This window comes from Chiloscyllium punctatum, chromosome 21, assembly GCF_047496795.1.
Source record: "Chiloscyllium punctatum isolate Juve2018m chromosome 21, sChiPun1.3, whole genome shotgun sequence".
Classification (NCBI taxonomy): Eukaryota; Metazoa; Chordata; class Chondrichthyes; order Orectolobiformes; family Hemiscylliidae; genus Chiloscyllium; species Chiloscyllium punctatum.
Window position 1 is genome coordinate 18,394,246 of NC_092759.1, and position 15,284 is coordinate 18,409,529.

General features: G+C 52.2%; 1 protein-coding gene across 3 annotated transcripts; it reads right to left on the reverse strand.

Moving 5' to 3' along the window:
• Positions 1-893: 893 nt before the first annotated feature.
• LOC140492626 (B-cell CLL/lymphoma 6 member B protein-like) lies at positions 894-14,892 on the reverse strand. Of its 3 annotated transcripts, none has more exons than XM_072591654.1 (10): positions 14,728-14,892; positions 12,891-12,953; positions 10,389-10,558; positions 9,368-9,589; positions 7,897-8,595; positions 6,169-6,296; positions 4,875-5,045; positions 4,137-4,267; positions 3,380-3,517; positions 894-2,936 (listed from the first exon to the last, which is right to left on the reverse strand). In XM_072591654.1, the coding sequence occupies exons 3-10, from the start codon at positions 10,556-10,558 to the stop codon at positions 2,796-2,798; spliced, it is 1,800 nt and encodes a 599-aa protein (XP_072447755.1). In that variant the 5' UTR covers positions 12,891-12,953; positions 14,728-14,892; the 3' UTR covers positions 894-2,795. The 3 variants fall into 3 exon arrangements, with proteins under 3 accessions (XP_072447755.1, XP_072447753.1, XP_072447754.1); XM_072591652.1 differs by having other exon boundaries at positions 10,389-10,586; XM_072591653.1 differs by lacking the exon at positions 14,728-14,892 and adding an exon at positions 13,314-13,335 and having other exon boundaries at positions 10,389-10,586.
• Between the last annotated feature and the right edge of the window lie 392 nt (positions 14,893-15,284).

Sequence of the window (15,284 nt, forward strand, 5' to 3'; positions counted from 1 at the left end):
CCTCCATCGCCAGACCATGGCAACACAACGGTTGGAGGAAGAGCACCTCATCTTCCACCTAGGAACCCTCCAACCACAAGGGATGAATGTAGATTTCTCCAGCTTCCTGCTTTCCCCTCTCCCCACCTTATCTCAGTCCCAAACCCCGGTTTCAGCACCGCCCTCTTGACCTGCAATCTTCTTCCTGACCTCTCCGGCCTATCACCCTCACCCTCACCCTCACATCCTTCCACCTATCGTATTCCCAGTGCCCCTCCCCCAAATTCCACCCCCCCCCCCCCCCCCCTTTATCTCAGCCCACTTGGCACACCAGCCTCATTCCTGAAGAAGGGCTCATGCCCGAAACGTCGATTCCCCTGCTCCTTGGATGCTGCCTGACCTGTTGCGCTTTTCCAGCACCACGCTTTTCAGCTCTGGTCTCCAGCATCTGCAGTTCTCACTTTCTCCCAACAGCGAGAGGCCCACCATCCTGGTTATATTCCATACCTAACTGCAATCCACTAAGGCCTCACCTTCCATTACCCAGAGATCACAGATGGGAAATCCCAAAGATTCAGCAGGATGAAGTAACAACTAACAATCAGTACTTGTGTGTTGTCTCTTACAAACAAGAAACAGTAGGCTATTCAGTTCTTCATGTCTGCAACACCATTCAGTAAGATTGTGGCTGATTGGATTCGAACCTCAAATCTCCATTCCTGCATGTCCCCCGATAACTGTTAAATCTAACTCTACCTTAAAAGGCAATTTTAAAATATTTTTTAAAAAAGGACAGTATTGTTGGGAGATTCTGTACATGAAGGTTACAGACCACAAATTAATTAAATGGCTGCCTTTGTGATTAACAGAGAAAGTAATTGTCAACATCATTTTCTCTTTTTAAAAAAACAGCTTTTAATATTTTAGAAAGTCTTTCAATTTTTGCTCAGCAAAATAGTCCAGAAAAACAAACCAAACATCGCTTTGAAAGCTAGTTAAAACATAAACCACATTTTTAATTAAGATGCTGTCTTCCCCACCAAAAGAAATTAAAACACTTCTTAAAAAACCCACCCCAAAAAAAGAAAGCACCTTGTATCGGAGCGAGGGAAGAGTGTGTTCATGAGCAACATTGACAGAGACAGCGAGGACAAGATAGGATGAGTAAGCAGTAGACTGCTGTGTGGCTGGGGTAGGCCAGCTACCCTCTGCTCAGAAACCCTGCCACCCAGACTTACAACAAAACCTTGGAAGGATCAAACTTTGTGCTCAAAGTTTCTTAAAAGGTGGGTGCCACGTTCCCTCAAAAACAAAAGCGGATGCTCTTCTGTTCTCAGAATGATTTTGCTTCCTGAAAGTGGGATCCCCTGCTGCTAACCCAGGGCAGGGATTGGACAGACAGCACCTGGTGCAAGCTCAGATTTGTGAGAGAGAGAGAGAGAGAGAGACAGAGACAGAGACAGAGAGTCTACTGTCCTTGCTTGCCAGGGCATAGCCGGTGATGAACGCACTAACCGGATGCGGATAGAGTCACCAGAGGGTGAGCAGGACCTCAGGAGATCCTGATCACTGATCCCACTGGGATATCTGACCAGAATCACACTGCTATTTCAGCCTCAGCATCTTCAACACCACACACACACACACACACACACACACACACAGACACACACTCCAACTCAGCAGGGACACTGTCACCTGACCCAAACTTCCCAGTAGTGGCTTCCAATTGAAAGACTTTTTTTTTCCTTCCCCAAAGATTTGTCCAGCAAACCCAGAGTAGATGTGAGAAGCTACATTCCTCTCCATTCCTTCAGCTTCTCCAAGTTCTCAAAAGGGAAGCAAGGAGCTTGCATTTCAATGGCACCTTGCACAACCCATGGGCATCTCAAAGTGCTTTACAGTCAATCAAGTATCTCCAGGGCAGTCCTGGTTGTAGATGGAGTAAGTGCAGAAGCCAATCTGCTCACAGCAGGTTCCCACAAACATCAGTATAATAATGACCCTCAGCGCTGACCCTCCCACAGTGCCCACTCCCTCAGCGCTGACCCCCACCCCCTTATTATGGAGGGAGAGCAGGTAAGTGGCGGTGGAGCTGAAGTGAAGACCAGGTTGAGCTAACTGAACTGGGGTGTAGGGGGCCGAATGGCCTTTTTCTGCCTGTGCACTACACACACTCACTTCTCCACCACGGAGGAAGCAACAATTGCTCAGGCAGCAAGTCACAATCCCAGCATCCAGCTGGGAGATTGTAAATGGGGAGCACAGGGCTCCTAAATGCCCCCTCCCCCCCTAACAAACAGCCCCCTGTCAGGGGCAGACAGGCTCAAAGATGGAGCCAGTCAATGGCCCCAGATCCCATGAGCTTCAGGGACTTTCCTGTAGGGTGAGGGCATTAATTAAAAAGCAGTGTATAAAATACTTGGGAGAACACCATGTCGATCCCACACAGTCTCCAAGGCAATGCAGTGTTCCAGCTCCCCCCTCAACACAAGCAACACTCGCCCCCACCTCTGACACCCACCCATCCTCTCTCTGCCCAGCTCTGGAAAGATGCACACAGACATATACACAGGGGAAGGTGAGCAACACCGAGTCCCCCCCTCGCCTCGTGGTGTCATTTCTTCAGAGAGAGAGAGACAGACAGAGAGACAGACAGAGAGACAGACAGAGAGACAGACAGAGAGACAGACAGAGAGACAGACAGAGAGACAGACAGAGAGACAGACAGAGAGACAGACAGAGAGACAGACAGAGAGACAGACAGAGAGACAGACAGAGGATCCTTGTGGTTAGTGTGACCGAGTGACTCTGCTCTAGCAGGATTGGTGGCCAGTCCCGTATAGCTCTGGCACTATCTTGTAGCGGATCTTGGTGTTGGTGATCGCCCCGTGTTTCTGGCGCAGGTGAAGCCGCAGTTGGCTCTTGTGTCTGAAATGCAGGTCGCACTTTTCACACTGAAAATAAATCAGAGGACATGTCATCATCCAGAGGCAAGCTCCCTCTCCCCTTTGAAACTGAGAGGCAGCTCCCTCTACACTGTCCCCCATCAAACCCTCCCAGGACAGGGACAGGGACAGGGACAGCACGGGGTCAGATACAGAGTAAAACTCCCTCTACACTGTGCCCCATCAAACCCTCCCAGGGACAGGGACAGGGACAGCACGGGGTCAGATACAGAGTAAAACTCCCTCTACACTGTCCCCCATCAAACCCTCCTAGGTACAGGGACAGGGACAGGGACAGCATGGGGTCAGATACAGAGTAAAACTCCCTCTACACTGTCCCCCATCAAACCCTCCAAGGACAGAGACAGCCCGGGGTTAGAGACAGAGTAAAGCTCCCTTGAACACGTTCCTGGGTTGGTCTGACTTGCTGCTGAAGGGAATCAGTTCCTTACATGATAGGGCTTCTCTCCAGTGTGAATCCGTATGTGGCTCTTCAGTGTCTGTAAGTGTCGGAAACGTGTCCCGCACGTTTCACATGGATATGGCTTCTCTCCGGTGTGGATCAGGACGTGGGCTCGGAGGTGAGCAACCTGAGAGAAATAAAAAAAACAACATGGCAAAAGTGAACTGTGAGAATTTATTCAGTGCCCTGAACAGTAAATCATCCCCTCAGTGTGTCACAGCAATCCTCGTGGGGAGATATTCATACCCAGGGCAAAGAGACATGGACAGGGTCCAGGGAGACAGTCCCAGAGCTCAGGGCCCAGGCAGCTGAAGGCACAACCCACAGTGAGGGAGTGATGGGAAGGAGCTGGTATTGGAGGGGCTGACAGATAGGGAGGGAGTGTAGGGGGTTACAGAGACAGGGAGGGAGTGTAGGGGCTGGAGGGGGTTACAGTGACAGGGAGGGAGTTACAGAGATAGGGAGGGGGTTTAGGGGCTGGAGGGGGTTACAGAGACAGGGAGGGGGTGTAAGTGTTTCGAGGGCTATGGGAAACAGGAATGAAGTTCCATATTCAATGGGTGAGGGTGGGGAAGGGAGGAAAAAAAAGAGAAGAGTTGACAGTGAGCACAGGGCAGGGAAGGAGATGGACTGCGTGTATACACAATGCTAACGCTGTGGGAAGGACAGCCCTTTCAGAATGAGCTGCCTGTATCTTTCAAACATCGAAGGTGCCTGAAATTCCTGAGCAAAGGCCAGCCACTCACCTGCACAAACCGCGCTCCACATGTCTCACACTTGTAAGGCTTCTCCCCAGAGTGGATGCGAGTGTGTGTCTTCAGATTGGCTGGCCGATTGAACTGTGCCCCACAGACTGTACAGCGATATGGCTTCTCCCCTGGAGACAGACAGAACAGAAACCGCCCCTTGGTCACTCTTCAGATCCCCTCTGTATTCTAATGTCGGAGCTGGGACAGCACTGCAAGAAGCGAGCCCTGTCCCCAAGCAAATGTAACAGACCCCCTGGCTCCATCCAGCAACCAACCCCACCCCCAGAAACCAATCCAGGTGCCAGCTACGTCACCCAGCAGAGGCCTGGGCGCAGTGGGACTTTGACTGGGCTGGTGACCCAGAGGTGAACAGCGAGATGCTGGAAAAGCTCAGTCGGTCAGGTTCATCCGAGGAGCAGCAGAGTCAAATGTTTCTAGCACAAGCTCTTCATCAGGAACCTGCAGTGCTCACTTCCTGCTGGTACCCCAGAGGTCCACAGTAACGCTCTGCATTCAAATGCCACCATGGGAACTGGCAGAATTTAATCAGGCCCAGTCAGTGAAAGAGCTCAAACACGTCAACAGGATGGACTCCAGCAGTTTAATAAGGCAGCTCACCGCTGGGGGAGACTAGGGACAGGCAGGAAATCCCGACCTGCTCAGGGATGCCCACACGAGTGAACTCTGGGTGGTTTCACTGCTACAAACTACTCCCTTGCCAGGGCTGCACCTCACCTGTATGAACGGTCCTGTGACTAGCCAGGTTCCCCTTGTATCGGAAAGCAGCCTGGCACATGTCACACTTGTAAGGTTTATCATCGCTGTGCACCCGTAGGAAGTGTTGCTGCAGAGAGTCCTCATCCGACAGCTTCAGGTCACAGGTGCTGCAGGAGAACAGGCTGTTCTCTGCAAGTAAAACAACATCAAACATCTCAACGACGGTTTAACCGGCCCGCACACTCCACCGCTTAGACGAGGAGACTCCACCGAAACAAAACGCTCAGAGGGTTTGACCCAGTCAGTGCCGATTCTCGCAGCAGCTCTGCAGTGGGGGGTGCGACAGCTCAGTGGTTAGCACTGCTGCCTCACAGCGCTAGGGACCCAGGTTTGATTCCAGCCTCAGGAGACTGTGTCTGTGTGGGTTTCCTCCCACAGTCCAAAGATGTGCAGGTTAGGGTGGATTGGCCATGCTGAATTGTCCCATAGTGTCCAGGGATGTGCAGGTTAGGGTGGATTGGCCGTGGGAAATTGTCCCATAGTGCCCAGGGATGTGCAGGTTAGGGTGGATTGGCCATGGGAAATTGTCCCATAGTGTCCAGGGATGTGCAGGTTAGGGTGGATTGGCCGTGCTAAATTGTCCCATAGTGCCCAGGGATGTGCAGGTTAGGGTGGATTGGCCATGGGAAATTGTCCCACAGTGCCCAGGGATGTGCAGGTTAGGGTGGATTGGCCGTGCTAAATTGTCCCATAGTGCCAAGGGATGTGCAGGTTAGGGTGGATTGGCCATGGGAAATTGTCCCATAGTGTCCAGGGATGTGCAGGTTAGGGTGGATTGGCCGTGCTAAATTGTCCCATAGTGCCCAGGGATGTGCAGGTTAGGGTGGATTGGCCATGGGAAATTGTCCCACAGTGCCCAGGGATGTGCAGGTTAGGGTGGATTGGCCGTGCTAAATTGTCCCATAGTGTCCAGGGATGTGCAGGTTAGGGTGGATTGGCCGTGCTAAATTGTCCCATAGTGCCCAGGGATGTGCAGGTTAGGGTGGATTGGCCGTGCTAAATTGTCCCATAGTGTCCAGGGGTGTGCAGGATGGGACTAGCAATGGGAAATGAGAGGTTGCAGGGATACTTGGGATGCTCTTGCAGGATCACTATGGTCTTGTCGGGCTGAATGGCCTCCTTCTGTACACTACAGGGACTCTAAGTTTCGAACCAGGGTCTCAGAATGAGGAGGGAGTATTCCTCAATCCCAGGTTGGATTCGCTGTCCAAGCCCTGGGAGGCAGAGCCCAGCACCATTCCCTAACACTCACCCGAGCCGCTGTCTGAGTATTCCGAGTGGTATTCTGGCATTTCCTCGCCGGGGTGGGAGAGTTCGGAGTGGAGCTCACACAGGGAGCTGGCCGAGGAGGAGCGTGACGCTGGGGACTGAGATAATGACCTGAACAGGAATCAACACAGACAGACAGACAGACAGACAGACGTCACTCCAATGGCAATGGGCAAAAGGGGAGTTACTGACCCCTACCCCCACCACTCGCTGCGCCGCTCCCTCCACCCACAGACCGTCACTCTGCAAGTGACCCAGGGGATTAAATACATCCTTGATAAAATTAACATCTCCACTCACTGCAGCCCTTGGGAGTTCTGCTCTCCAAGGGAGTCACAGTTTAAGTAGATTCGATTTGTCGTCTGCGCCCACCTCCAACAGCAGCTGGCAAACTGGTGTCAACACTCCCTTCTCAGTATGTTTGTGTGTCCGAGTGTGTGCCAAAGCCCATCCATCTGTGCCCACCTGTCTGCATGCACCTGTGCCAGTCTGTCCCCACATCCATGCACCCCCTGTGTCAGTCTGGTTATGGAGCACCCCCTCCCCCATTTCCTGTGGCTTAACCCCTCCCTCTGTGGAGTAGAGGAAGAGGCCACTACAACTCCCACCTCCCTCCCAAATGGACGCCCACACCCTCCCGGAGCCTCCTGTTCTAACCTCCTCCTGGGACCTACTCCCCCTCCCCCTCCCCCTCAGTGAGTTGCAGCCAGCCACCCTCCCTGGGGGCTGTTTTACTGATGAAGCAGCGCAGCCAGCCCTTCTCATGTCCCTCTGTAGCTGTGATGGTTGGTGTGTGTGTGTGTGTGTGTGTGTGTGTGTGTGTGTGTGTGTGTGTGTGTGTGTGTGTGTGTGTGTGTGTGTGTGTGTGTGTGTGTGTGTGTGTGTGTGTGTGTGTGTGTGTGTGTGTGGGGGGGGGGGTTCAGGGTTCCGAGATGGGAATTTCCAGGAAGCTCCGTACAATTGTCCAGACCCAGCCAGTGCTAAGACAGGCTGACCCCGCTTCAGCCAGGGCTTTTAAATGAGGGACTGGGATAAAAAGGAGCACAAGCTTTTAAAAAGAAAACCCAACAAAAGCAGCTCAGAGGACTGAAGTTATTTTAACAGGGTCAGCGGAGCAAGCAGACAGGAGGTTGTACGGGAGACTGGGGCAGTCTCTTCTGGAGAACCGTGTGTAGTCCTGGGGCCTCTGTTCCACCAAGGACGTGATCACGCCAGAGTGGGTTCACAAGGGATTTACTGGGATGTGGCCAGATATGGAAGCTTGAGTTATAAAGGAGAGGCTGGCACTTTGTTCACTGGAGCGTAAGAGGTCGAGGGGGGGTGACCTTACAGAGATTTATAAAATCATGAGGTGAATAAGTATGGGGGGGGAGAGGGAAAGAAGGTAATTTTCCCTGGGGTGGGTGGGACAGTTCAAAACCAGGGGGCATATTTTTTTTTTAAATGAAAGGGGAAGATTTTTTTTTTCAAAATGGTCACAGGGGACAAATTTCCTTTTCACGCAGAGAGTGTGGAATGAACTTCCTGAGGGAGTGGTGGATATGGGTACACTTACAAAATGGTTAAAAGGCCTTTGGATAAGTCCATGAACGGGATATGGACCAGGAGCAGGCAGGTGGGACTAGTTTAATTTGGGATTATGGTTGGCACGGACTGAGGGGAGGACAATGACAGGTCAGGGTGGGGGCCTGACATTCTGTGCCAGCCTTACCGATTGGCCGGTTTTTTGCATGTTAGGTCTTTGTCCTCGGTTTCTTCCTCCATGTTGGTAGAGCTTTCATCACTGCTGCTGCTGCTGCTATTACCGCTGCCTCCCTGGGAGGGGTTCCCACTCCGACTATACAGGGGTTCCGGAGAACAGGAGCCCTTGGCCTCCTGCTGACTCAAGGAGTTCAGGACGATGAACTTGTACTTCTTCCAATTGCAGGCCTTGGGGTCAGGGGCCGGTATCTCCTGGGCAGGACAGCGGGTGCTCCGTGACTCAGTGGGCGAACCAGGGTGGCAGTCGGAGCACAGCGGACTGTCCGGGGAGGGGATGGGAGGCTTGTCGCTGCCTAGGCCGCAGGTCTCAGGCCTGCCCGCCAACGCCCTCTCCTCAGGCTGCTTTCCGCCTCGCGGAGGCCTGGTCTCACAGCGCGAGTCGGGCCTACCCCCGGCCCAGCTGCCACATCTCCGACCTCCAAACTCTCCCAGAGGATCCAGCCGCGACCCACGTGGAGCGACCCGTCTCTCCGGGAATCGGAAGGCGGATTCGGAGAGGTAGCCTGGGCCTCCCGCCACCAGCAGGTGGGGAGTGCGGGTGGGGAGGAGGGCCCTGGATGGGACGAAGGGAAGACCGGAGTCCTCACTCCCCCTGGAGTACGCCAGCGGATAGTCCAGAGACTTCAGGTAGGTGTGTAGCTGAGGAACACTGCGGGGGTAGAGAAAACAGAGAAAGGTTTCTGTAACACCCCTCACCAAAGGTATGTATTGAAGGAGCATCACTGATCGCAGGTAGCCACCATTTTTAATTGCTTTATTTTAAAAAAAAAATACATCATGATCCCAATAACAGCCTCAGTGCATTGGCGTATTGAGCCCACTCCCACCGTTTAATAAAGCCAACATGATCTTTTTACAGACTCAGCTCCACTTACCTATCCTAACCCCGAAAACCTTTACTGTTCAAAAAAAAAATCAACCTTTGGCTTAAACACATTCAACAAGGTAGCCTGGACAGAGCGGGGAAATTCCACAGATTCCCAACCCTCTGGGGGTGGAGGTTCCTCCTCAGCTCAGTCCAAAATCTGTCCCCACCCCCTCCTTATTTTGAGGCTATGCCCCTGGCTTCTAGTTCCAGCAGACAGTGGACACAACCCCCCCCCACAACTTATCTATCCCCTTCATAATTTTGGATGTTTCTATAAGATTGGCCCCTCCCACTTTTCCCAAATTCCAAGGTGTACGGCCCAGATGTCCTCAGTCTCTCCTTGCTGTAAGATTACAGACACCCCCTTCGTCCCGCTGGCCCCAGGATGTTCTCCCGGTTGTGGAGTGGGACTAGCCCTGGGGAAGCAGACAGACGAACATCTCGCTCCCACTAACTGGAAGCAGGAGGAGACGGACTGCCCCCTGCAGGGAGCACAGGAAACGGCAGGGCGCTCTGCAACAGCCTTCCCACAAGCCCCACAGCACGCCAATACCTGAAGCAGGCAAAACTCCGGCAGGTCTCAGCCACGTGGTCCATCTGTAAGTAGCTGGCTGCCGTCAGGACCTCGGTGACAGAGCGCACGTCCAGGGGCAGGCAGGAGGTGTACATAAACTCCAGCAGGAGGCGGAAACCACTGGCAGTGACCCCGCACGGCAGGGTCAGCAGGCTCACATTCCTCTTGGTCTGGTCTGAAAATATCGAGTAGAAGAAGCCACTGACGGAGGAAGGCAAGGAGAGAGCTATCAGAGGGTCCACTCCTCAACCAGCCTTTCAGAAACACCCTCCACCGGGACAGTAGTGATTCGGGAAGGCAACTCATCACCACCGTCACCGTCACCGTCACCACCGTCACCGTCACCTTCTCCAAACAGTAACAGAGCAGGGCCGGCCCTACCTCCTTATTATGTCAAATCCCCCCCACCCCCATCCTCAGACACACCCCTCCTGGCGATGGAGTGTCCTGTGATATCAGGGAATGGTCCAAAATGATTATTAGACTGAAATTCAGAGCAGGAGCCACTTAGGTTGGCACAGTGGCTCGGTGGTTAGCACCGCTGCCTCAGCGCCAGGGACCTGGGTTCAATTCCAGCCTCAGGTGACTGTGTGGAGTTTGCACATTCTCCCCGTGTCTGCGTGGGTTTGCTCTGAGTGCTCCCACAATCCAAAGATGTACAGGTTAGGGTAGATTGGCAATGCTAATCTGTCTCAGTGTGCAGGGGTGTGCTGGTTAGGATGGATTGGCCGTGGGAAATTGCCCATGGATCTTATGATGTCTTAGGAGGGAGGGTGATGTGGAACCTCAGAGCTTGGATTGCTGAAAGCATGGTGTGCCCAAATATAGGACACAGAGACAGGGAAATGCCAGGGTGGGAGAGATCGGGAGCTTTCCAAAGTTGTGGGAGTAGGGTGGGACAAGACAGTGGGGGTTCCAGTGTAAAACAGACACCGGATTGGAAGGAATCCAGGTCTCTGGTGGGGCCTGTCCCCACTTGCTTGGCCCTGCCACCACATACCTGCAAGCAATCAGCACAGCTTTGTGAGCCTTGAACTCTTCTCCGTCCACCAGGACCTTCACGTCGGTGAGGATTTCCCGCTTCCTCATCTCGTTCAGGTTCAGCATCATGTCGGTGGAATGGCGGGTGAACTCTTTGACGTAGCTCTCCGGTTTCGAACCCATCGTCATCTGAGCAAAGATAAGCAGAAGGCTGGGGCTTTGGAACAAAAGGAAAACCCATTCAGATCGCGAAACGTCCCCTCACCGAGCCTGCAGCACACTCCAGCGAGAATAGAAAGATCCCAGGGGTGGGATCGGTGCAGTCAACAAAGCAAGATGGGCAGCACGGTGGCTCAGGGGTTAGCACTGCTGCCTCACAGCATCAGGGTCCCAGGTTCAATCCCAGCCTCGGGTGACTGTCTGTGTGGAGTTTGCACATTCTCCCTGTGTCTGTGTGGGTTTCCTCCGGGTGCTCCGGTTTCCTCCCACAGTCCAAAGATGTGCAGGTCAGGGTGAACTGGCCATGCTCAACTGCCCGTAGTGTTAGGTGCATTAGTCAGAGGGAAATGGGTCTGGGTGGGTTACTCTTCGGAGGGTCGGTGTGGACTTGTTGGGCCGAAGGGCCTGGTTCCATACTGTAGGGAATCTAATCTAATCTACTTCCAAGTAACAAAAGTGTGACAGACAGATTCAGCCTGCAAGCCCATTCCAGCCACTTCTCAGAGATCGTGACTGTTCAGTGTCTTAAACACACTTCCCTAACCAGTGTCACATTTAATACTCTGAAGACAACAAGGGCTGAACTTATAAATTTGAAAGTAGGGCCCTGAGTACTGTTGGACAACAGAGGGTCCTGGGGTTTCTGGTACATTATTATTTAAAGTTTGCAAAATGTACAGATACGCTGGTTAAGGTGGTGTTTGGTAAGCTGGCCTTCATTGCTCAGACCTTGAGCTATAAGAATTGGGATAACGTATCACAGATTGGATAGACGTGGGTGACAGCGCTTTTAGAATACTATCTGCCAAGCTCTGGCCACCTTGTTATAGAAAGGATATCATTAAACTACAGAGGGTGCAGAAAAGATTCACCAGGACTCGAGGGTTTGAGTTATAAAGGAGGGGCTGGGACTTCTCACTAGAGTACTGAGGCTTATAAAATCACGGAGGGGCGTAGATAAGGTGAAAAATAAAAGGAGGCATTTTCTCCAAGGTCAGGGAGTTCAAAACTAGCGGGCATTATTTTAAAATGGTTCCTTCGTTCCTGATGAAGGGCTTTTGCCCGAAACGTCGATTCTCCTGCTCCTCAGATGCCGCCTGACCTGCTGAGCTTTTCCAGCACTGCCCTGATCTCCAGCATCTGCAGTCCTCACTTTTGCCTGGCATAATTTTTAAGAGGAAAGGAGAAATATTTAAAAGAGGGGCAACTTTTTCCACAGAGAGGGTGGCTCGTGTGTGGAATGAGCTGCCAAAGGAAGTGGTCGGTTCCAGGTAGTTATAATATTTAAGACATTCAGACAGGGACAGGAATAGGAAAAGGGTTGGGGGTTGGGGAGTGTGGGCCAAACACAGGTAAGCAGGGCTGGATCTTGCATGGATGAGTTGGACCAGAGGGTCTGTTGTTTCTGTGGTAATTTCCCACGAACCACCCAGTTTCGACAACGTTTCTGGGGCAGGGGAGAGAATTGAAGATTTCCGCTGCCGTTTGGAGTGAGGAAGTGTTTCCTGCCCCCTCTCACTTTGGCCCACGGATACAGTTCCTGCCTCTCCAACACACTGAACAAGGCAGCTGGTGCCTGGGCCTGTACTGGACAGCTACTGACAAGATTCCACAATTCCGGCTCAGGGGACGTCGCTGTCTGCCCTAACACGAATTGTCCATCGAACAATCAAAACTTCAGCCCCATGCTGCATACCAGGAGTTAGAGGTAAGCTAGACCAGGTCAGGACAGCCGATTTCCTGTCCTAAACGTAGCAAACCGCATGGGTTTTGATGACAAACTGACATTGGCGAAATGAACGGCGAGCTTTCAATCCCAGATAACTTCATTTTCAAAGCAAATTCAAAATTTCATAAAAGCCACAGCAAAATTCAACCCCCTGGTTGCAGCCTGTGACCCTGAGTTACTAACCTGGAGTATCATCATTCCTGCCACTGACTGTCTGGTTGGTACACACTGTCAGCAGTGTTGGGGGGGGGTGGGAATTGTTTGGGGTTGAAGTGGTGATTGGGAGAACAGCCTCTCGGAGAGGGTCTAATGACTCGGCCGACCCCCTTCCCAGATTCCCAATTTCAGGAGTCACTGCTGTGCACAGACCCTGCTACAGGAAGGGGAGATAGCTCAGTGTTTCGCAGCCCCCTGCCTTCACACCTTGCCTCCCCAAGTGGGGGTTCACTGGGTACAAACTGGCTCCAGAGACTTCCTGCATTACACCACACCTCAGAAAGCCCTTTCACCATCCGAGAGGGGTACGGGGACAGAGTGGTGCAACGAAAGATGAAATTCTCTTCCCCTGCTTACCTGTTCATTCGGTTTTCTCCCTCCGTAACTCACCACGGGGACATCACCAAACTCTCACGGCACCTGGGAGGAAGAGAGAGCGAAGAAAAAACGTAAGAATGGTGTGTCAACCACCACCCAGGAGGAGCAGAAGGCAAAAGCAATCTCACTCTCCACCCTCCCACCCCGCCGCACCGCCACATCCCAGGAAAGAACAGATTGTTCCCAAAGTTAAGGTCAAAACGTTGGACTCTAAATACCCGTGGAGATTGCCAGACTTTCCCAGTTTCTCCCAGCACTTTAGATCGGTATTTCAGCAAGTTAAAAACAAAATGGTTTCTTTAAATAAGAAATGGCTGAGGGCTGAACGTAGTCCCAGGGTACCAGGTACACCTCCTGTTGGGGTAACTTTCTACTCGCTCCCAAGGCCTCTTCAGTACTGACCCTCCAACATCAGCCCCTCGCTCAGGCTAGTCAGTCTGGATGGGATGACATTCTCAGAGTCTTACAGCACGGAAGACAGGCCCTTCACTCCAACGCGTCGATGCCCAAACTAAACCAGGCGGTAGAGTCAAATCCACAACCTCCTGACTCAGAGCAGAGGAGGGGTCAGTGACCCACTGACTCCAAGGAGTTTATCAAATGACAAGAGTTGTGGACACAGCCCCGAACCATCACACAGACCAGCCCTTCCATCTACACTTCCCACAACCCTCGGGAAAGTGGGTGATATCATCAAAGACCCCTCCCACCCAGTTATACTCTCAGCCACCCTCTTCCATCGGGCAGATGATACTAAAGTTTTGAAGGACACATAACCAACAGATTAAGAACAGCTTCTTCCCCGCTCACGAACAGACCTCTCATGTATTAGATTTGGTCTTTCTCTACACCGTCCCTGTAGCTGTGACGCCACAATTTACCATTCTATGCCCCTGACGTACTCATGTAAGGAATGATTTGTCCGGTGAGCATGCAAAACAAGACTTTTCACTGTATCACAGTGCATGTAACAGAAATGAATCCAATCCACTGGAATAAGTCATCACACACAGCATGAGAACACCTTTCTGAAAAGGTCCTACCAAGAACATTCCGACATTTAACTGTGTACTTATGGCCCAGGTTTCCAGGAACAGGATATAATTGCAGCATCGATAACTCTGCACAGCCCAGTCAGAGTCTGTTTAACACACAGGAATCAAATCTCACTGCAGCCAGTGATTCAACCACAGACAGCAAGACCAGGGACAGACAAATTCAAAAATGGTTTAGCTGTGATAGCGTAGCGAGGGCTTCACTCAGTTCAAAAGTGTAGAGGGAGCTTTACTCTGTATCTAACCCCGTGCTGTCCCTGTCCTGGGAGGGTTTGATGGGGGAAGAGTGTAGAGTTAGCTTTACTCTGTATCTAACCCGGTGCTGTCCCTGTCCCTATCCCTGTCCTAGGAGGGTTTGATGGGGGACAGTGTAGAGAGAGCTTTACTCTGTATCTAACCGCATGCTGTCCCTGTCCTGGAAGGGTTTGATGGGGGACAGTGTAGAGGGAGGTTTAATTTTAGTTTAAAAAAAAGAGTTGTGATGGTTTTACCTTCAGGCAAATTGAATAAACGAAGCCTCAGTCTGAGAGTGTGTGGAAGGAGCTTTACTCTGTCCCTGACCCTGTGCTGTACCCACCCTTGAAGGATCAAGGAAACCAGAGAAACTAACGTGACTGTAGGACCCAACGGGACCTTCCCATGAACTGAGAGACCGAGAACACCTTCAGGCGGCATTGGTCAGGGAGTGGTGGGAACGCCGCCAAAATCAATGGGACGCTGAAGCTCACCCAGCCCTCCCTGCCCTGAATCCCCTGACTCACCCCGGCCTAGCTGAGGCCCTGATCCGGCTGCGGCAAAGCCAAGGAAAACTCCGTTGCCAACACAAGCCTCTGGAGGTTTCCATACAGTGACCAAGGACAGTGGTGAAGACAGTCATGGACAGAGGGAGCCAGCTCCTTGCTAACCCACACGGACAACTCCAGGATACAGCCAGGAAGCAGCCCTTAAAACTAGCTCTAAAAAAAACACACAACCCACGACAAGCTCAATATCCTCTCCCCTCCCTGACGCAGTGTGCTGACAGGAGGCAGAGATATATTTAGCTCCTCAGGACAGGAACGAGTGTGAGTGAAAGGAGGAGAGGGCTGAAAATGGGGATGTCAGATGGCCCCAGCCTGGGGTTCCTCAGGGCTCAGGGTCACCACTTCACCTTGCCCTGGCCAAAATCAGTCACTACCCCAAAGAAAAATACCCAGCTACTGGGGAAGAGGGCAAGGTCACCACACACTGTGCTGCACCCACAGCCAAATAGCCAGTCGCCAGCTCAGGGGGGAGTCCGTGGGAGTTAAACCATTGCCTGGGGTGAGACTTCTGTGCA

Bases quoted from the DNA above. Each gene is read 5' to 3' on its own strand.
- LOC140492626 (XM_072591652.1), bottom strand. The intron at 6,297-7,896 runs GTAAGGCTGGCA...ATTCCTGTTCAG, and splicing joins TGCAAAAAACCGGCCAATCG to GTCATTATCTCAGTCCCCAG. The intron at 4,268-4,874 runs GTGAGGTGCAGC...GTCTGTCTCCAG, and splicing joins TCACAGGACCGTTCATACAG to GGGAGAAGCCATATCGCTGT.